Below are 21,393 nucleotides of genomic sequence, written 5' to 3'. Positions count from 1 at the left end.
TCATTATTCAACAGTTATATTTTACATATACCTCAATCCTTTTGGGTGAAACAATTTTCATTGCTTGTCAGGTATGGGTGATTCTAGGTTATTTCAAATATCCCAGAAGCCGGGACTCAATCTCAGGTTTTCTTAACTTTTAGACCAGAGGTTCACAACACTGGCTATATATTGGACATGCCTGGAGAGCTTTTAAAAATATAGATGTTCACACCAGGCATGGTGGCTCACACCTGTGCTCTCAGCACTTTGGGAGGCTGAGGTGGGAGGATCGCTTGAGCCCAGGAGTTCGAGGGTGCAGTAAGCTACGATAGCATCACTGCACTCAAGCCTGGGCAACAGAGCGAAACCCTGTCTCTATGGCTTTTGAGGCCTCACAAGTGTAAATGAGAGAAACCAAAGCTTTCTGGAGACCAGAAAAGTGCTACTGGGGAATGGGTTTCAGCAACCTCTATGTTGCTGAAAGTAAAAGAAAGTTCCCAAGTCAAGTGTGAGAGCTCCAGAGCCACAAAAGAGAAGGAGCAGGTTTTAAAGTGTTCTTTTCTTTCAGACGTGGTGCTGATCATGTGATCTGCATCAGTTTTCATCTCTGGTAGTCATGAAAGCTTTGGAAAAATAGTCCATGCAGAGGATTAACTTATTATTGAATTTACTGAAAATGACAATTATGGCAGGAATAGCTTAAGTCCTTCCTAAAGAAGGACCTATGCGAGCAGTCAAAGAGAAGGAGGTATCTGACTGCCCAGCAGATCACAGGCCATGCTGTCTAGCCCAGTCTAAAACAGTTCTACTCCCACTGATATTTCCCCAGCACCACCACCATGCCTTGATCTCAAGGCCCCTGGTCTAATACTATCCCTGCTCCAAGCAGTAGAAACACCAAGATAACACTCTGATGCCTCCTTTACTCTTAGACTTGGGTAGTAAAAGTAAGAATCGTCATTTTTTGATCACTTGCCAGAGTCTGTACCCAGCCACATAGGTATAGTAATTCATTTAATTTTCCTAGAACTCTGTATTATTATTACTATCATCATTATTTTACAGATGCAGGCTTAGATAAGTTAAGTAACTTGCCCAAGGTCACATAACTGTTTAAGTAACTTGAACCTAAGATTTAAACCTTTGTCTGAGGTCAAGGCCTGTAGAAATTTACTTGTAACTGATCAACTGTTTTTCTATTACTGTGCATTTTTTGGTATTTAGAAGCTGACTGCATACAGTCTACTTATTTATTTATTATCTTTAGAGACAGGGTCTTGCTTTGTTGCCCAGGCTGGAGTGCAATGGTGCAACTACAGCTCATTGTAGCCTTGAGCTCCTCCTCGCTCAGCCTCCCAAGTAGCGGGGACTATAGGTGTGCGCCACCACACCCGGCTAATTTTAAATTTTTTTGTAGAGATGGGGCCTCACTTTGTTGCCTAGTCTGATCTAGAACTCCTGCCCTCAAGCAATCCTCCTGCCTTGGCTTCCCAACGTGTTGGGATTATAGGCATGAGCCACTGTGTCTGGCTTATGGATATAGTCTAAAGCTGGCTGTTTATTGTACAGAAAAGACTGACATCCTACGGCTGGGTGTGATGGCTCACACCAGGAATCCTGGCATGTTGGGAGGCTGAGAAGAGCGGACTGCTTGAGGCCAGGAGTTCAAGACCAACCTGGGCAACATGGCAAAACCCCATTTCTACCAAAAAATACAAAAATTAGCCAGGCGTGGTGGCACATGCCTGTAGTCCCAGCTACTCATGAGGATGAGGTGGGAGGATGGCTTGAGCACAGGAGGCGGCGGTTGCAGTGAGCTGTGATCACGCCACCATACTCCAGCCTGGGTGACAAAGCAAGACCCTGTCTCAAAAAAAAAAAAAAAAAAAAGATCGACATCTTAGAAATACTGTCTGACCAGGACCCTACACAATTGTCTTTCCCCAGACAGAAGGTTCTCTTATACATTCTCTTGGACCTGGATATCCTGGATATCAATGGGGGATAAAACATATGAGTCACATTTCTTCTTAGAAGCAAGCAGTGTAATGTAATGGAAGGAGTACTGGCTTTGGAAACCCTAGCTCCACCATGACCACTGTGACACTGGGCAAGAGGCTTGGCCTTTCTGAGCCTCATCTGTAAAGTGGAGATGATAAATATCTATCTATTACTAGGCAGTGGTAAGGATTCAACAAGTTAACTGACGTAGAGTGCCTGGCACAGGGTGATTTGGGACCATTTACTGAGGTCCCATATCACCCTTCATTCCAAACTGTCACATGCTAACCAGATATGTTTACTTAGAGCCACCAGCAAAGCATGTCCACCCAGAATCCCAACGGAACTGGCATTCCAACTTACAGGTTACAGGAATGTGGGCAGTCCTGGCCAGGCTGTTTCTTTCTACAAACCTCACCACAGCTATGTGGAATTTCATTTCTGCTCCACTCAGGATTCTTTACCTTGCCTGGAACACATCAGATCAGAGAGTCAATGGTACAAACTTCAACCACATCCTCAACTTTAATGAAACAGTGAAGTATAGCTAGACAGCATGCAACTTTAGTGTGGTTTTTATTATTTCAACAAATGTATTATCTCATATCCTAAAATGAAAAGATAAATATAATGCTATTCATAAAAAGTTTCACTGAGTATGATAAATCTTAAATCTTAGATTACCTGGTAAAGATAAATAAAACGTCACTTTTACTTATGAAAATACTACCTTGACTAACGAAAACATTTAATTTAAGATAAATACCTATATGACAAGCCGTCTATAAATGGGCTTCTGGACTGATATGCAAATTGCTGCTGCAAGGATCAGAGAGAGGGAATAAGAGAAGAGCGCCATGGGGAAAGGGGGGAGGCAGTAAGAGATGGAAAGGACATAAATCCCCTGTGTAGCAGGAACTCACCTATTCCAAAACTATAAAGTAGGCATAAAAAAGCTTATAATTTTATAATCAACATCACTGCAAATCTTCGTGGCACATCTTCCATGGACTCAGCAGAGACAGGGAAGAGTAAAACGAAGGCACAGGATTCCTCCTTGCCCTTGAGGAATTCATCCTCACTTTGGCAATTTGCACACTAAATTGCAGCCATCCCCAGTCCATGGCCTCTGCTTTTCTCTCTATACTATCTCTTTCAGAAATTTTATTCATGTTGAGAGGTGCAATCCACCTAAAGGCCACTGATCCCCAAATCCACATTTTCTCTCTTGCCCTGAATCTTCAGTTGCAGACCCACATGTCCAAATGTCTGCAGAACATCCTTGCTTGGGGTTTCATGGTCACCTCAAACTGGCTTCATCTACAGCCAAAGTTCACATCCCTCTACAACTCCTCCCTGCTCAGGGCTTCCTATTTCTGTCAGTGACCCCAACTCTGTTAGAGTCACACATGCTCAAAAACTACAGTCATCACTCATACCTCTTTTTACTTAATCACCAAGTTGTGTCAATTTTTCCTACACAGTGGCTCTCACCTCATCTCCTCTCCTACTCCTGCCTCTCTACTGGCCAAAACCTCATCTCCAGACTCTTACAAAAGCTTCCCTGCCTCTGTGCTTTTTTGCTCCAATACAGTGCCCTGGTTTTTCCCTAACATCTCTCAAGAGTTCTACCTCTTGTCCCTGACTCCAGATGATGTTTTGGGGTTTTTTGCTTTTCTTTCCTCTGCAAGTGTTCTACATTACACCCTCTTCTCACTCTGTACCCTTTCATCCGCTAGGGTCTTAACTACTCCTCTCAGCTGTGATTCTCATCCTTAAGTCTCAGTCTTTCCTCAAATATTGCTTCCTGCCTACTGGACACATCTCACTGTATGTTCTGCTCACTCCTCCAGCTCAACATTTCTAAACTGCAGTCACTGTCCCCACCAGACCTTGTTCTTTTGACCTGCCCTTTTCCTTGGTATCACCATTTCTAAAAGCATGAAACTTGGGAGTCACATTTGGGTTCCTCCCATTCCTACTACTGTTAGGAATCAACCTGACACCATATTTTTCTTTCTATTACACTCATTAGAGGCTTGAACTGTTCTTCATCTGGATTATTGTAAGTCCCAAATTGTTTAGTCTCCAAAATACTCTACTCACTGCTACCAAACCCATCTCCATAAAGAACAACGTTGATGCCCTCAGTGGCTTCCCACAGCCTTCCAAATGAAGTCCCAACATCTGACACTGGTATCAAAGGGTCAGCCCTTCCTTTCCAGTCACCTCCCACTTCTCTACTATCATACACCTTGGGCTCCATAAGTGGATGAATCACTCTTCTCCCAACAGATCCTAAATCCTGTTGATTTTGAACTGCCTATGCTATTCCCTTCAACATATCTTTCTGCCTACCAAGGTTTTACCTAGTTTACAATGTCAGTTCAATTCTACGTCCTTCAAGAAGGCTTCTCTTAAACATCCAGCTGCAAGTCGTAACTCACCCCAAAGATCTCCTATAGTACTTTGTACTTCTAGCAGAGTATCGGTCTAATTGTGTCTTAACTCTTAGACTGTAAGCTCTGTTAAGTTAACCTGTTTTATTCGCCTCTTTCTTCACAGTGCCTCGAACATTGATAAGTTCTCAATAAAAACGTGTTAAACTAATGGTCCCCTGGAAGAACAGTGTGAGGCAAAGTCGTCGGCAAATAAGGCCTTTATGTACATTCTCACATCATTTTACCACTTTCAGATCATCTTGACCTTCACTCCACATTATTATACCGCCTTAGAGTCTCTCATCTAATTTGCCAGTAAAGGCTTTAATAAGATTTTTAATTCCACTGTGGTACTTTATGTTTAAAAATCCTTCAAAATAAGGTATTAAGTATTGGCATTGTCCTATTTGCCCAAATTTCCATTGATCTCTTACTTCTAGTTTCATGTTGCCTTTCTGGTAGTAGTATATTCAAGATATTTATTCCCTCATCTAATACCAATTTAGTATCTATTAAGGCTCAGATTCTGTCAATAAAACATGTAAGACCAGAAAATTCCAAATAATATAAAACAGTGGCCAAAGTGAGAGAGAGAATAACAAAGGAAAGCTTCCTTTGTAAGAGGGCTTTTGGGGTCAGATTTTAAATGCTACTGTCGTTAAGAATTGAAAGAAGACCGGGCGCGGTGGCTCAAGCCTGTAATCCCAGCACTTTGGGAGGCTGAGACGGGCGGATCATGAGGTCAGGAGATCGAGACCATCTTGGCTAACACAGTGAAACCCCGTCTCTACTAAAAAATACAAAAAACTAGCCGGGTGAGGTGGCGGGCGCCTGTAGTCCCAGCTACTCAGGAGGCTGAGGCAGGAGAATGGCGCAAACCCGGGAGGCGGAGCTTAAGTGAGCTGAGATCCGGCCACTGCACTCCTGCCCGGGCGACAGTGCGAGACTCCCACGACAAAAAAAAAAAAAAAAAAAAAAAAGAATTGAAAGAAAAGAAGGGAAGTCAAGGAGTTCACCAAGGTATTGTGTCTAGAAGATACAGAGTTGATGGTAAATGACTGACTCTTTGTGAAAGCTGCTAAGTAATGGGAAAGGAGAAATATGAGCAAACCGGTTAGAAAAATAAGGAGAGCATGCAGAAAGAAACAGGAAGAGTTGCCGGGCGCAGTGGCTCAAGCCTGTAATCCCAGCACTTTGGGAGGCCGAGACGGGTGGATCACGAAGTCAGGAGATCGAGACCATCCTGGTTAACATGGTGAAACCCCATCTCTACTAAAAATACAAAAAACTAGCCGGACGTGGTGGCGGGCGCCTGTAGTCCCAGCTACTCCGAGGCTGAGGCAGGAGAATGGCGTGAACCCGGGAGGCGGAGCTTGCAGTGAGCCGAGATCACACCATTGCACTCAGCCTGGGTGACACAGCGAGACTCCGTCTAAAAAAAAAAAAAAAAAAAAAAAAAGAAACAGGAAGAGTTACTTATTTCAAGAAGGGAATGGTCAAAGGTGTCAAGGGCTATCACTCTGCCAAAAAGATTATGAGCTTATAAACCAGCCTTAGATATGGTTGGAAAGGAGTCATTGGTGATTTGTTTTTATTTTATTTACTTTTTTTTTTGAGATGGAGTCTCACTCTGTCACCCAAGCTGCAGTGCAATGGCATGATCTTGGATCACTGCAACCTCTGCCTCCCAGGTTCAAGCGATTCTCCTGCCTCAGCCTCCCAAGTATCTGAGATTACAGATATGCGACACCATGCCCAGCTAATTTATTTTAGTAGAGACGGGGTTTCGCCATGTTGGCCAGGCTGGTCTCGAACGCCTGATCTCAGGTGATCCACCTACCTTGGCCTCCCAAAGTTTGTGCTGGGATTACAGGCATGAGCCACTAAGCCCGGCCCATTGGTAATTTCTGAATACAGTTTCAGTGAGGCAACAAGACAGAAGCAAAAATGCAATGCTTCAGGGAGGAAGACAGACAGTAAAGAAACAAAATCTGAAAAATCAACAACTAGAGGGAGGTTAGTCATTAAAAGGTAGGAAAGGGAAAAAAACCATGCAGAAATGGGCTAGCAGCAAGAATGAGCATCTGGGTTACAGGAAGTTTTCCCCTAATACTTAGGGGAACTGAGATATTAAAAAACAAAGAAGTATTCCATAAAGAGGGAAGATGCCAGGATAGAGTTTATAATGCTGGTTTGTAAAAAAACTGCTTCTTATAAATACCAATGACTTATTTCTAGGATTAAAATAAACACTGTTATTTACTCATACTGCTCAAATCTGGAATATCAAAGCTGTAACTGCTGGGGGTGAGATGAAGCCCACGTCCACAGCTACATCTGCTACCTGGTCAGGCCTGGTCTCAAGACCAAGGAGACCAGCACTACAGCCCAGAAGCAGCATGAGCCTGGTTGGTCATCTCCAAAACAGCCTGTCAGGAGCACAAAGGCCGTGGCTCTAGCTGTGTGATGGACGACATAAATATAGTCTTATAGACTCTTATAGCTTTGAAGTCTCCTTAGTAACTTCTAAAACATGCCCCGCAGATCACCTTTCCTGAACTGAGGTACAATGTATATAGTAAAAGAGACTCCAGTGTATATAAACAAACTTACCACAGAAACAAGTGTAGGTATTAGGAACATGTGCAGAAACATTCTGACAGGCAGGGCACCTCCAACCACTCTGGCCATCTGTCAGGAAAAATGGGAGTAGGCCAAATAAATTTTCTTCCAAAAGCCACATGTAATTAAAAAAATTTAAATCTATAGGAAGCCACAATATTGTAGTGGTAATAATTTCAATGTTAAGCATATCAGACACTTAAGGAACAAATTCACAAAACTGACTGCTTAGCTTGAATAGAGCATTTTCCATTGAATATGGGGTTCATTTAAAAAAAAAAAAAAAGGCCGGGTGTGGTGGCTCACGCCTGTAATCCCAGGACTTTGGGAAGCAGAGGTGGGTGGATCACAAGGTCAGGAAATTGAGACCATCCTGCCCAACATGGTGAAACCCCATCTCTACTAAAAATATAAAAATTAGCTGGGCATGGTGGTGTGCACCCGTAATCCCAGCTACTCGGGAGGCTGAGGCAGGAAAATCACTTGAACCCGAGAGTGGGAGGCCGCAGTGAGCCGAGATCACGCCACCGCACTCCAGCCTGGCAACACAGCGAGACTCCCTTTCAAAAAAAAAACAAAAAATAGAAAACAAACCCACTAGCTAGGCATGGTGGCGCATGTCTCTAATTGTAGCATTTTAGGAGGCTGACGCAGGACTGCTTGAACCCAGGGGTTCAAGACAAGACTGGGCAACACAGCAGATTGTCTCAAAAAAAATTAGCTGGATGTGGTGGCATGTGCCTGTAGCCTCAGCTGCTTGGGAGTCTGAGGCAGGAGGATCATTTGAGTCCGGAAATTCAAGGCTGCAGTGAGACATGATCACACCACTGGACTCCAGTCTGAGTAACAGAGTAAGACTCTGTATCAAAAAAAAAAAAAAAATTACAGTTAGATAGAAGGAATAAGATCTAGTGTTTAGTAGCACTATAGCTAACAATAATTTATTGTATATTTCAAAATAACTAGAAGAGTAGAATTGGGATGTTCCTAACACAAACAAATGATAAATATTTGAGGTGTTGGAATCCTAATATGCCAATGACCCTGATTTGATCATTACACATTGTATGCTTGTATCAAAATATCACGTGTACCCTATGAACATGTAAACTATTATGTATGCATAGTAAGAATTTAAAAATGAAAAAAAAAAAGATGTTTTTTAGTTTGTTTGTTTGAGACAGGCTGTCTCGCCCTGTCACCCAGCCTGGAGGGCAGTGGTGCAATCTCGGATCACTGCAACCTCCACCTCCTGGGTTCAAGCAATTCTCATGCCTCAGCCTCCCAAGTAGCTGGGATTACAGGTGCCCGCCACCACGCCTGGCTAATTTTTATATCTTTAGTAGAGATGGAGTTTTGCCATGTTGGCCAGGCTATTCTTGAATTTCTGACCTCAGGTGATCCACCTGCCTCGGCCTCCCAAAGTGCTAGGATTACAGGCATGAGCCACCACACCAGGCCAAAAATGAGAAGATAAATTAAAAATAGAATTACCATACGATCCTGCAATCACACTTCTGTGTATGCATCCACAGGAAATAAAATCAGTATGTCAAAGAAAAAATAATAAGTAAAAGCCATCATTTTCAATATGAGTGACTGATTTTATCATATCCTAAAATATATTTTAATACTGTTATGTTTAGCTGGTTTATTTAAGATCTATAACTTAATTCTGGTCATCTGAAACACATGATCAAGGTAACATACACTCCCTGCAGAAAAAGTAGTCAAGAGAAATTAAACTGTATTTTTAAAGCTGGGCTTAATACTTGAACACATCAAATGGGTGAGAATAACTACTCAGAAGAGAGAATTAACTGACCTGCTTGAGATGCTGGAGACCTTGCCCATTTCTTTATGCAGTTCAAATGAAACACATGGTAACAGCTTTGACAACTCCACACTGGAGCCGTGACGCGAACCAATTCACAGCACACCATGCACTCATATTTTTCTGTAGTTAGTTGTTCAATCAGAGAACCTGTTTAAAAAACAAAGTAATAAAAAAGATAAACTCAAACACAAAAAACCATTCCTCGCTTTAATCAACCAAGGATCATCAAGTCATTCAAGAGAAGAATCCAAACACAGAGATTTTAAGGGATACCTGATTCTGGGTAAGGCGGCTGGCTATTCAGACTGAGGCCAATAAGGGGCAGGAATATGCTGAGGAAGAGGATTTAGGAAGGAGACATTCAGGTGAGGATTCCCATAAATAAGGAAACATTCCCAGGAAAATAGCAGAGTAGCCAAACGACCCTTATAACAAAGCCTGAGGATCCACTGGGCAATATAGAATCTTGCTTTGCATTTTCTATTTTCCAGGATCCTCTAAATCTATCAGATCCATGGATTTAGGTTAGGAAGGGGCTCATGAAGCTGTAGTGTCAGCTATAAGAAGCCCAAGTCTGGGCAGGTTCCAACAACCCATGAGTGGTGAGATGGCTCTAGCAGTTGCCCTGAAAAAGTCTTTAGTCATTCCCTTAACAAAGATATTCTTGGTGCCTACCATAAGCCCCATGGTGGTGTTACAGTCCCTGGCTCCAGGAGCTCCACATCCAATGACAGAGACCAGTGTGTAGTTATCAGCTTAATCCTCCCAGATTTATTTCTGAATACCTTCGCCCACTTCCAAATTTTTTCCTCAAACACAATTACAGCAAAGTCTTTCCAGATTTCAGTACAGCCAGATACTCTCGATATTCTCAAAACTGAGTGTGAGTGTGTGTAGATGCTTTTTTGAGTACATACTTTTAGCACTGGATTTATTTCACAATATTATTGTTATTTGCTTTCAGGTCCAAATAAGTTAAAAGAATAAAACTAACCTAAAATACAACATTCCAAGCACATTACATATTATTAGTTAGTCCTCTCAAATAGGCTGTAACAGGTTGGGCACGGTGGCTTACACCTGTAATTACAGCACTTTGGGAGGCCAAAGTGGGCAGATCATGAGGTCAGGAGATCAAGACCATCCTGGCCAACACAGTGAAATCCCATCTCTACTAAGAATACAAAAATTAGCTGGGCATGGTGGCATGCGGCTGTACTCCCAGCTACTAAGAAGGCTGAGGCAGGAGAATCTCCTGAACCCGGGACGCGGGGGTTGCGGTGAGATGAGATTGCGCCACTGCACTCCAGAGCTAGACTCCTTCTCAAAGAAAAAAAAAAGGCTACAACATAGGTACAATTTTACAGATGAAGAAACTGGCTTCATGTAATTAGATCATTTATCCAAGGTCACAGAACTAGAAATTTAAAAGTCAAAATTCTCACTTGTCAAACTATCTGACTCAAAAGCACACATCGTAATATTCCATAATATTGGCTCTCCTAAGATTTACTTTCTGATTGTTCGCTTTGATGTCAAAAGAAAGAGAGAACACCCTGAGACTGAAAGCTCTGTGAGGAGGGAGAGTCTTGTCTACCTTGCTGAGTGTAGTATTTCCAGTGTCTGGCATATACTATGTGCTCCATTAAATATTTGTTAAATTCATGGATAAAGGAATAAATGAGTGATATCTAGTCTGTTCCACAACCTCTTTCCGTGAAAGTTATAGGCGTCACCAAAGTTCAGGCTTGACTGCAGTGGCATGATCGTGGCTCACTGCATCTTCAAACTTCTGGGCCCAAGCGATCCTCCCACCTCAACCTCCTGAGTAGCTGGGACCATAGGCGTGTGCCACTATACCTGGCTGATTTTTTTTGTTAGTTTTTGTAGAGATGGGGTCTACCTCTGTTGCCCAGGATGGTCTTGAACTTCTGGGCTCAGGTGATCCTCTTGACTTGGTTTCCCAAAGTATTGGGATTACAGAAATTTAACCAAATTTAAAAAAAAAAATCTTCCCTGAACAAGAGTAAATAAAACAAAAGCAAAAACATCTTTTCCAAAAGGGAAAGATGAAGAAACTGTCAGAGGTGGTAGGAGACTAAGGAGACACGACTAAATGCAACGTGGTATCCTAGATTGGGTCCTGAAACAGAAAAAGGACATTCGCAGAAAAACTGGTGAAAACTGAATAACATCTGTAGTTTAGTTAATACGATTATACCAACGCTAATTTCTTAGTTTTAACAAAGGTACTCTGGTTATGTAAGATGTTAACATTAGAGGAAGTTGGGTGAAAGATACATGGGAATTCTTTGAACCATCTTTGCAACTTTTCTATAAATCGAAATTATTCCAAACTAAAACATTTTACAAACAAACATCTTTTTCTCTTCTAGGCTTTTAACACTTCGGTGAATGCCAATTCCATTCTTCTAAGTTGCTCAGGCATAAAATCTTCCTTCCAAATACATCCAAAATCTATCCAATTGTTACCTTTTCCACCACTATTACTCCAGTCTAAGTCTCCATCATCTCCTACCTGAACAACTGCAATAGTCTCCTAACTTGTCCTGTTGCCTTCTTAGAGCCTGTTCTCCACACAGCAGCCTAATAATCTTTTTTTTTTTTTGAGACAGGGTCTCATTCTGTCAGCCAGGCTGGAATGCAGTGGCATGATCACTACTTACTGCAGCCTTGTCCCACTGGGCTCAAGTGATCCTCCTCCTTCAGCCTCCTGAGTAGCTGGGACTACAGGCATGTGCCGCCATGTCCAGCTAATTTTTATTTTTTTGCCTTTTGCAGAGATGGGGTCTTATTAAGTTGCCCAGGCAGGTCTTAAACTCTTGGGCTTAAGCAATCCTTCTGCCTTGGCCTTCCAAAGTGCTGGGATTATAGGTATGGGCCACCACGTCCGGCCTCTGATTATTTCAGAATGTAAGACCATGCCATCCCTCTTCCCAGGACCTTCCAGCAGCCGTTCATCTTATTCAGAACCAAATCTAAGGGCCTCACATGATCCAGCCCTTGCTATTTCTCTGACCACCTTTCCTGCCCCCATCTTCATTGCCTGTAATACCCCTCCCCACATTTAAATTTGCTACTCCCCCTGCCTAGAATGCTCTTCTCAAGCCAGCCACAAGGTGCATTTTTGTACTTCATTCTTGTCTCTGTTCAAATGTCACCTTATCAAAGAGGTCAACCTATCTAAAACAGCACTCTTGTCACTCTGTCCTCTTAATCTTCTTAATATTTCTTTTTAGTCTTTATCACCACCTGACATATTAAATATCTAAGTGCTTTCTGCCTGTCTTCCCTACCAGAATGTAAATTCCACCAGTATTCCCTGTACCTAGAACAGTGCTTGGTATGTAGTATTTATGCAATAAATATGAATGAAGTGTTCTCAAAAATGATACGAATAATGTGAGAATGTTAAGGACCCAAGAGATTTGTTAAGCAGAATTCTAAGATGGTCTTCCAGATTCCCACTTCCCTGGTATGCATACCCTATATAATCTCCTCTCCTTGAGTATGGGTGGGCCTGACTTAATCAGGTAAGCCCTTTTAAAAGAGTTGAAAAATCAAACAGAAGTCAGAGAGATCTGAAGTGGCAGCAGTTGCTTTCCTGCAGGCCTCAAAGAAGCAAACTATCATGCTGTGTATAGAGCCATGTGGCAGGGAAACACAGGTGGCCTCTAGGAGCTGAGAGACACTTCTGGCCAACAGCCAGCAAGAAAACAGGAACCTCAGTCCCACACCTGTAAGGAACTGAATCCTACCAACAACCAGTGATTGAAAGATCTCAGATGAGATCACATCCCTAGCCAAATTTGGAGACATTGAGCAGAGAACCCAGCTAACCTGGACCCATTCATCTGACCCACAGAAACAGTGGCACAATAAATGTGTGTTATCATAAGCCACTACATTGTGATAATTTGCTATAAAGCAAGAGATAATTATTAACCAGGCTTAAGGATTCAATAACAACTCTGGTATAACATTGCTTTGCTTCACACATACATTGAGGTTCCAAGAACAACCCTGATGAACAAGCAACTAGAACGACAGGCTGGTGTAAAAACAGGCCCTGGGTAGATGGTGGCTTCAAGGGTTGGGCTGTGTCTCACATTAAACTGGAGAGGGGTTAAGATAGTGAAGGTCCATGAGGAAGAGCTAGCAGAATAAAACTATTTAGCTTGATGAAATATACACTTAGAGCAAAATGATAGATGTCTTCGAATACTGCAAAAAGCTGATTTGCAATAAGGAAGAGGGGAGCTGTGAGAAGAGAGACTAGTTGCTATGCTGCTCCAGAGGATAAAACTTGAACCAAAGGATAGGAAGGAAAGGAAAGAAGCTTTCAGTTCAATATAAGGATGAACTTTTAAACGGTGGGAACTGAGTACCTACTATGTTTCAAGAGCTGTGTGGGGCAGCAGGGTCACAAAAAAAGAAAAGAAATACACAGTGTCTGTTTTTAAGGAGTTTACAGACTAGTAGAGGACAACGAAGCATAAATAAACTATGGCTTCCGGTAGTAAGTTCTATAATAGAAGCATGCAAATATAAGAGAAAGCCATAAGTGTAAGGGCTGTAAGAGATTAATGCTATCTATAGAGGTGAAAAAAGGTTCCCTGGACATGTGACTAAAGTAATTTCCGCGCCGCCCCCCCCGCCAAGACAGGGTCTTGCTCTGTCATCCAGGCTGGAGTACGATAGCTCACTGCAGCCTTGATCTCTTGGGCTCAAGTGATCCTCTCAGCTTCCTGAGTGTCTGGGCCTACAGGCATGCGCTAACATGCCTGGCTAATTCTTTTATTTTAATTTTTTTGTAGTGACAGGGTCTTCCGACGTTGCCGAGGCTGGGCTTGAACACAGGTGTTCCTCTCACCTCAGCCTTCCCAAGTGCAGGAATTACAGACGTGAGCCACCATGCCTGGCCTAAAGTAGCTTTTGAAAAATGAATAAGACTTCGCCAGCGAACTGAGTGACAAATTCGAGAGAGAGGGAGCCACATGCAACAGCATGCAAAGACAAAAAAGTGTAGAATCCAGGGAATAAAATGTGATAGATACTGAGGCAGCAGCAGAAGATGGGCCTGTTGAGTAAGGCAGAAGCAGTAAATGGAATTAAGCGGGGGAGTGACACAGTTTAATGTGTGTTTTAGGCCAGGCGCAGTGGCTCACGCCTGTAATCCCAGCACTTTGGGAAGCCGAGGCGGGAGGATCATCTGAGGTCAGGAGTTTGAGACCAGCCTGGCCAACATGGTGAAACCCCATTTCTCCTAAAAATACAAAAATCAGCTGGGAATGGTGGCACACGGCTGTAATCCCAGCTACTTGGGAGGCTGCGGCAGGAGAATCATCTGAACCCAGGAGGGGTTGTGGTGAGCCGGGATCAGTACCACTGCACTCTAGCCTGAGCAACACAGTGAGACTCCTCTCAAAAAAAAAAATAAATAAAATATGTGTTTTATGAAGATTGCTCTCTGATGCTAGTTTAAGAGGTGAACTGAAAGAGAAATTAAGAGATGACAAGATCAGTTAGGAACTGCTGCAACTAAGCAGACCAGATGAGGCAGATGAGATGATGCAGGATGAAACCAACAAAGGCAGCAGAGGTGTTATGACCCACCACTTGTGCTTTCACAACTCAAATACAATCTTGTAACCAGACATCTACACCACCCGTATTTGCATTTTTGAAAACCCTTACAAAATTCCTCATTTGGAAAAGAAAAAGAATTATTATTTGTATTTGCTTGTGATATGCATAAAACTAAGTGGTTACCTAGAACTGGGGAGGGGAGCAGCGAGTGGTGGTAGAACTTAGGCAGACAGTGAATAAAGACTGAGACTTTTCACCGTGTAACTTTTCATACCTTCTGCTTTCTAAATTATGTGAATATATGACTTATTTAGAAATTTAAATTTAAAAAAAACAACAAAATATTTCCACCAATCTAGGTAGGTTTACCTGTGTGCGTTTCCACATTCTTTAGCACATGGTTCTGTCTGCCTCTGGGGAAAGGAGATACTACTTGAGGATCCTGCCTCCGTACAGTGCATTTCTCTTGGTCAACCCTCCTGGAAGACTTGTTGATGACTGCCAAGTTCTCACTGTCACAGGTAGATTTTGCTGGTCTTTCACTGACGTTATCCTTTGGAATGGGGCCCATGTTGTTTCTGTGTCCTGCATTTGCATGTCGGTGGCCCTCCTGTTTGGGTGGATTTCTGCCTGGTCGTGGCCTGGCCCCCTCCACTTCCCAGGGAGGCCTTTTCTGTGGGTATCTTCTCTGCTCATTTCGTCTGGCTCCATACCCATCCAATACTCCTTTTCTAGAGGATGCATCTGAAGAGTCAGGGTGGAAAACCCCCACAGGTTTGGTATTTTCGGGTCCAGCATCCTCGGGTTTTGGAGTTGCTCGGTTACTCCATTCACATTTGAGTTTCCCCTTGACTTTTGGTCCTCTACCATAGCTGTATACAAATTGTGTTGCTTTTTTGGGTTTTGCTCCCCTGGGATCTGCACCCACAACTTCCTTCTCACTCTCAGAAGGGCTATGCTCTCTGAGGTCTGTCCCACTCTCTGATCTGGTCGAGCTCTCTAATCCAGCTGTATCTGAGGTCTGCTCAGCAAGACTCTGTGCTTTCTTGACTCTGATATGGTGCTTCTCATTCCTCAATTTCTGCCAAGGTTGACTCTGAAGGCCATGGCTCTTGGGCGATTTATTACAAGGAGAGGACTGGAAAGACGTCAGTTGACTCTTAGGTTTGCTTCCTGAAGGATGATAACTATGCTGATGAACAGCAGAGATTTCATCATAAGGGACCTGCCTGGAAAGGTGACAGGGAGGTGGTGAACTGTAATTTCTTCTACCAATCCTATTAGAGTCTAATCTCCTTTGAGTCGCACAATTTAGACCAGAGTTTTTTTTCTCCTGAGGAATGAATTCAGCAGCATCTGTATTGAATTTAAAAGTACCTAGGACATAAAAAATAGACATGCCAGTAAAGAAATTAAGCTTCATCCATGAAACTCATAGACTCTAAGCCAAATCTAAAAATCATTTTCCTTAGGACTTTGTATAAACATGCTGTTAAGTAAGACCTATGTTTCCAGTGAAGGTGGTGGGTTCAAGGTGCTTGTGGAGGACTAATCAATCATTATTCCATGTCCAAAAACCAAACACCAATAGCCAATGACAGCTAAGTGCTGTTGAGTAAAAATGCTCACCTGGGCCATAAAGTACTATGTATACACGTATTTCTTTTATTACAAAAATTTAAGGCCAGCTAATAGTTCAGGGATATCAATCATCAGGTTCCATGTGGTCTTCTTTCAAAACACTAAAGCAGCATTGTGTAATATCAAGTAAACAGGCTTTGGACTAAGCCAAAATGGGTTACAGTCCACCTGTCCAACTTATGGTATGAACTTAGGGATATCCCGTGCCTGCTTTTAGTCTTAGTTTCCTTGTCTATGGTAAAGGATGACAATACTTATTTCAGTGGTTACTGAGAAATTCAAATATGATTTCATAAATAGTACTTAATAAGTGTATTAGTTTTCATCTCTTTCCCCTAGGAATATATTTTGGGTTTTCCATACACAGTCTCTATGATATGGTCTACAATCTCAAAGTGGAAAAAATTAAGCATACTCCCCTTCAACCCACTCATGTTCCCCCAGAAGATGCTTCTTGGTACAGTCAATTCAGTCCCTGAAGTGCAAAGACAAAATGGTTTGCCTAAGGACATAAAATTAGTAGCAAAGTCAGAACTATGGGTAGCATACAGAATATACTATAAATTGATAAGACCTGGAAGACGTGGGTTTAAGTCACTTACCACTTATTGTGACTTTATGAAAGTTACTTAGTCCCAGTTTCCTTACATGTAATGAAGACAGTAACAATCTCTACATCAAAGAGTTGCAATGAAGAGTAAAGCAAGTTAATAACACACATAAAATAGTTAAAATGGTACTCTATCATTGCTGTTAGGACTACAGAGTATCTGAAACACACAGGTTTGAGCATAGGTGGGTGCAGTATAGAGGCTAAGGGTTTCAGGTTTAATAATAAGGCCTAACATTTATTAGGTATTATGTGCCAGGCACTATCTTAAGCACTTTACATGTATTAACTCATTTAATTCCTACATTCCTGATGAGAAAACTGAAGCACAGAGAGTAAGTAACTTGCCCAAGGCCACAGAAGTATTCCAAGGAAGACTTGGGATTCCAACTCAGGATGTGTATTAGAGACCATGCTCTGCTCTTACACTAACAGAGTTTGGGCAGTGGGTACCACAGACACATACAGTGAAGAATGGAATGATCATAAAGGTCATAGAGTAACCTCTCATCCAATTCAGGGTTTGTCCTGAAAGCTTTCACACAGGCAGAATTCTAAGGGGTAGGATGGACGGCCTCACAAAATGACAAGGGGATTAGACAAATGCAGAAGGTGGCAGAGGTATTCTGGAAACATAAGATAATTTAAAGATTGAAATGGTTAAATTGGACCAGTGGGTATTGTGTAGTTCTCTCTTGCTTGAAAAAGCAAGACTGGAAAGAAGGGCAGAAATAAGATCAGTAAAGATGTCTAGAGAAGCCTAGTAAAGGATGGGAAAAGAGTGCTTCATGTTAAGCAGTAATGAGTTGATGTAACTACAGAATCCAGAGAAGGTTGCATGTATTCATATACAGGATATGTTCAACTAGACATGAGGCAGGAGGCAAAGCCCTCAGGAAAAAAACCCATAAGAGACATGAGGAAGGGAAATAGGACACATTGATAAGGAAACTGGCCATGGCAAAGATCAGAGACACCAATTTTTTTTTCACTATTTCAAGCAGCTGGAAGTTAGTAAATAGGATATCCAGTCACCATGGCTACAATACAAGTAAGTGGTACCCTGAATCCAAGATAACACAACGGCACAGTAGGTGTCCAACAGGTGGGTAGGGCAGAATAAAGAGAAATCCAACTGGCAGATTAGAAAGTCCAGAGACAAGGCTGGTATTGCAGAGTCTGCTCATGGACAGAAAGGTATCCTCTGCACTGGGCTTCTGTTTAAAGACTCCGATGATGAGGGTGTGGGCTAAAGATGATGCTAAAATAATAACTCGGAATGGGAACTAAAGCAAAATCAAACTAAAGCACACGAAAAGGAGTAAGGAGGTCTTTGGACTAGAAGATTTTGCCTCATTAGATACTTTGTGGGTTGGAGGTAATAACTTGGGCACAACACCAAAGTTCAACACGATGACTCACAACTAGGCCCCACCCAATTCTTCTTCAAACACTGAAGGGTACAGAAATGAGTCAGAAATGAGCCTGTGGATGAGACGATCGATGGATCCAGTTAGAGAATCTGGTGAAGGACTAGGTAAGGAGAATAACAAAATACCCAGCCCAAAAAGTTTTCCAACCCCAAGGAAGACTTAATATCCACAACAAGACTAGGGTATACCAATGCAGTGTGTTTTCCAACTTTTTTTTTTTTTTTTTTTGAGACGGAGTCACGCTCTGTCGCCCAGGCTGGAGTGCAGTGGCGTGATCTCGGCTCACTGTAACCTCCGCCTCCAGGGTTCAAGCGATTCGCCTGCCTCAGAATCCCGAGTAGCTGGGACTACAGGCGCGTGCCACCACGCCCGGCTAATTTTTTGTATTTTTAGCAGAGACGGGGTTTCACCGTGTTAGCCAGAATGGTCTCCATCTCCTGAGTTCGTGATCTGTCCACTTCACCCTCCCAAAGTGCTGGGATTACAGGTGTGAGCCACCGCGCCCAGCCCCAACTTTTTAAACTAAGAACCATAGTAATAAATACATTTTACCTGCCACCCAGTATACAAATACACATATGGTCTTCTTGGTGCCCCAACAGCTGGTCGGGGACAGAGCTAAGATTCAAACCAATGGTTTCCAAACTCCATTCTGCAAACTGCTGCCCTGTTTTCCAGAGTGGGCCATAAAATCAAATGAATGCAGTGGGCTGTGACATATTTTTAAACGAAATAGAAAACAGAATATATTGCTGATTGTAAAACAAACCAACCAACCCCAATGCTTCCAGAAACTTCTGATTCGCTTTTATATTTATGTAAGTGTTCAATATTTAAGGTCTTGATGCAAAATGTTTCTTTTGGTTGCTGTCCAACAAATTTGGAAAACACTGATCTATGGAACACCCTGAGGAAATGGATGTTATATTAACGAACAAATGAGGCTGTCTCTACACACTGAGGCAACTCCAGGAGGGGGTGAGTGAGTGAACAATTATGGAATAAGTACAGTACAGGGCGGGAGCCATCACAGGAATTAACTTATCCACTTCCACCTGACAGATGAGGAGACTGAGACTGAGTCACACTAGGTTCGTAGCAGGCTGAGACTCTAAACTACTGGAGTTCGGCTCGCGCCCACGCCACCACTCCAGGCAGTATGAGCACACCACACCCTACACGTCAAGAGCCCGCCACCGTCACGGGCTGTGACCTGGCCGACGCCCGCCTGTCGAAGGTCAATGCACCGCTGCCCCAGAAAGAGCCTGTGGGAGGGCAGTACACCCACACCGACTTGCAGCGCCGGGACAAGTCCTCTCTCCTCCTAAACCCAGTTACTAAGCTTCACCGCCTAGTCCAAGAGAAGAGAGATCTCTGTATGCACGATGTGCGGGGCTTGGCCCTTCCGAGCCACTATCCCCAGCCCTAGCATGCGCTACTCTCGCGATATGAGTAGCTGGGGCCCTAGAACTTCGTCACTGACCCAATTTCCGTTCCCTAAAAGGGGCCCAGTCCCGCTAGGGCCGGGATAATACCTGAGACAGGAGGCGCCTCCGCCATCCCGTGCCGCAGAACCTAGATCGAGTCGTACAGCCAAGCGAGCACTGTCACCAGATCACGTGCTCCGGACTTCCGGCGCCGCGAGAATATTCGCATCTGCGCGTCGTGTAGATGGCCACAGAGGTTGCGCAGCCCGAATCTGTGTGGCGCGTTCGTGACGTCAGATAGACGCACCAGGTGTCGGGCGGGAGGAGGAGACTAATAGCTGGATGGAAATAGCAACAATCGCGGAGCGAGAGGTTGGCGACTTGCGTAATCATCGTGGTTTTCTTACTTTTTTGATATAGGGTCTTGCTGCCTTACCCAGGCTTGAGTGCAGTGGTCCGATCATGGCTCACTATAGCTTCAGTCTGTAATCCCCCCGCCTCAGCCCCCGGGGTAGCTAGAACTACAGGCCGAGCCACCATGCGCGCTATTTTTAGGAGAGACGGGTTTCGCCATGTTGCCTAGGCTGGTCTCCAACTCCTGGCCTCGAGCGATCCTGCCGCTTTGGCCTCCGAAAGTGCTGGGCTTACAGGCGTGAGCCACCACTCCTGGCTCCAAACTTTTTTTTTTTTTTTGAGACTGAGCCTCGCTCTGTCGCCCAGGCTGGAGTGAAGTGGCGCGATCTCGGCTTACTGCAAACTACGCCTCCCGGGTTCAAGCGATTCTTATGCTTCAGCCTCCCGAATAGCTGGGATTACAGGCACCCACCACCACGCCCGGCTAATTTTTGTATTTTTAGTAGAGATGGAGGTTTCATTCTATTGGCCAGGCTGGTCTTGAACTCCCGACCTCAGGTGATCGGCCCGCCTAGGCCTCCGAAAGTGCTGGGATTACAGGCGTGAGCCGCCGCGCCGGCCCAAACATTTCCTGATGGTCTTTTTAAAACTGCTTATCCATATCCACTGCCCTTTTTTTTTTCCTGATGGTCTCTTGTATATTGCTGGTATCAATCGTCAGTTTTAGACATTTAAATTGTCTTCCATTAAGTTTATTAATTTTGTCCTTTGCTGAACATAAATCTTTAATTTTGACAGGTTAGCTCATCAAACCTTGTAGTCACCTTTAGAAATTACCAGGTGTATCAGTCTGGGTCCAGTCAGGAGAGAGGAACCCTACTTTTTGAACAGGAATTACATTTTTTAAAAAATAAGTTTTATTTGAAGATTTATTAAGTATATTAGGGGGTTGGAATAATAATAGATTGACTAGTAAACAAGCAAGATAATTCCAAAACAGGATTAGCATATATAAGGAGCAGCTAGGGCTGAGATAAGAGTGTCAAAGGAAGAGCCGAGACCAGAGCTGGCATGCAGACCTTGTTAAGAGAAAAGGTCTGTGGCTCACTGGATGGCATGGAAGTTGCCAGACATTTTTCTTCTGGAGTGCTGGTTGAAGCCATCCTTGGGGAGGTGCCTCACCAGAGATACTCTACTACAAACCATCTGCGGGGAGTGCTAGGAAAAGTTACTGACAACTGGTCACTATGTAGTGCCATAGCCAGGCACTGAAGAAGCCAGTGCATTGCAGAAGCCATTGAAGAAGTCCAGACCACAGAAGCCTGCCACACTGAAACCAGAAACAGGAGCCAAAACCCTTTCCTCCTGCAGTATCTCTCCAGTGCCCTCTGCTGACAAGGTTTAATATCTGCCAGCTGGCAAAGAATAAATAACT

General features: G+C 43.4%; 1 protein-coding gene across 5 annotated transcripts in view; it reads right to left on the bottom strand.

Annotated features, from left to right (window-relative positions):
- Nucleotides 1-19,918, bottom strand: part of NFX1 (nuclear transcription factor, X-box binding 1) — an 84,088-nt gene extending 64,170 nt beyond the window's left edge. For 2 of the 5 annotated variants that reach the window (XM_009188634.4, XM_009188635.4), the window contains exons 1-5: nucleotides 19,713-19,900; nucleotides 14,863-15,870; nucleotides 8,872-9,030; nucleotides 7,038-7,115; nucleotides 2,347-2,452 (exon numbers count right to left, since the gene is read on the bottom strand). In XM_009188634.4, the coding sequence (XP_009186898.1) occupies nucleotides 2,347-2,452; nucleotides 7,038-7,115; nucleotides 8,872-9,030; nucleotides 14,863-15,870; nucleotides 19,713-19,737 (1,376 nt within the window). In that variant the 5' untranslated portion in view covers nucleotides 19,738-19,900. Of the gene's footprint in view, nucleotides 1-2,346; nucleotides 2,453-7,037; nucleotides 7,116-8,871; nucleotides 9,031-14,862; nucleotides 15,871-19,712 lie in introns of all 5 variants that reach the window. The other 3 variants (XM_009188632.4, XM_009188633.4, XM_003911602.5) reach the window with 3 other exon arrangements.
- Nucleotides 19,919-21,393: the final 1,475 nt, after the last annotated feature.

The sequence above is a fragment of the Papio anubis genome, chromosome 13, assembly GCF_008728515.1.
Source record: "Papio anubis isolate 15944 chromosome 13, Panubis1.0, whole genome shotgun sequence".
NCBI classification, from domain to species: domain Eukaryota; kingdom Metazoa; phylum Chordata; class Mammalia; order Primates; family Cercopithecidae; genus Papio; species Papio anubis.
The sequence above is the reverse complement of the archived record's forward strand: the minus strand, read 5'-3'. Positions and strand labels throughout refer to the sequence as shown.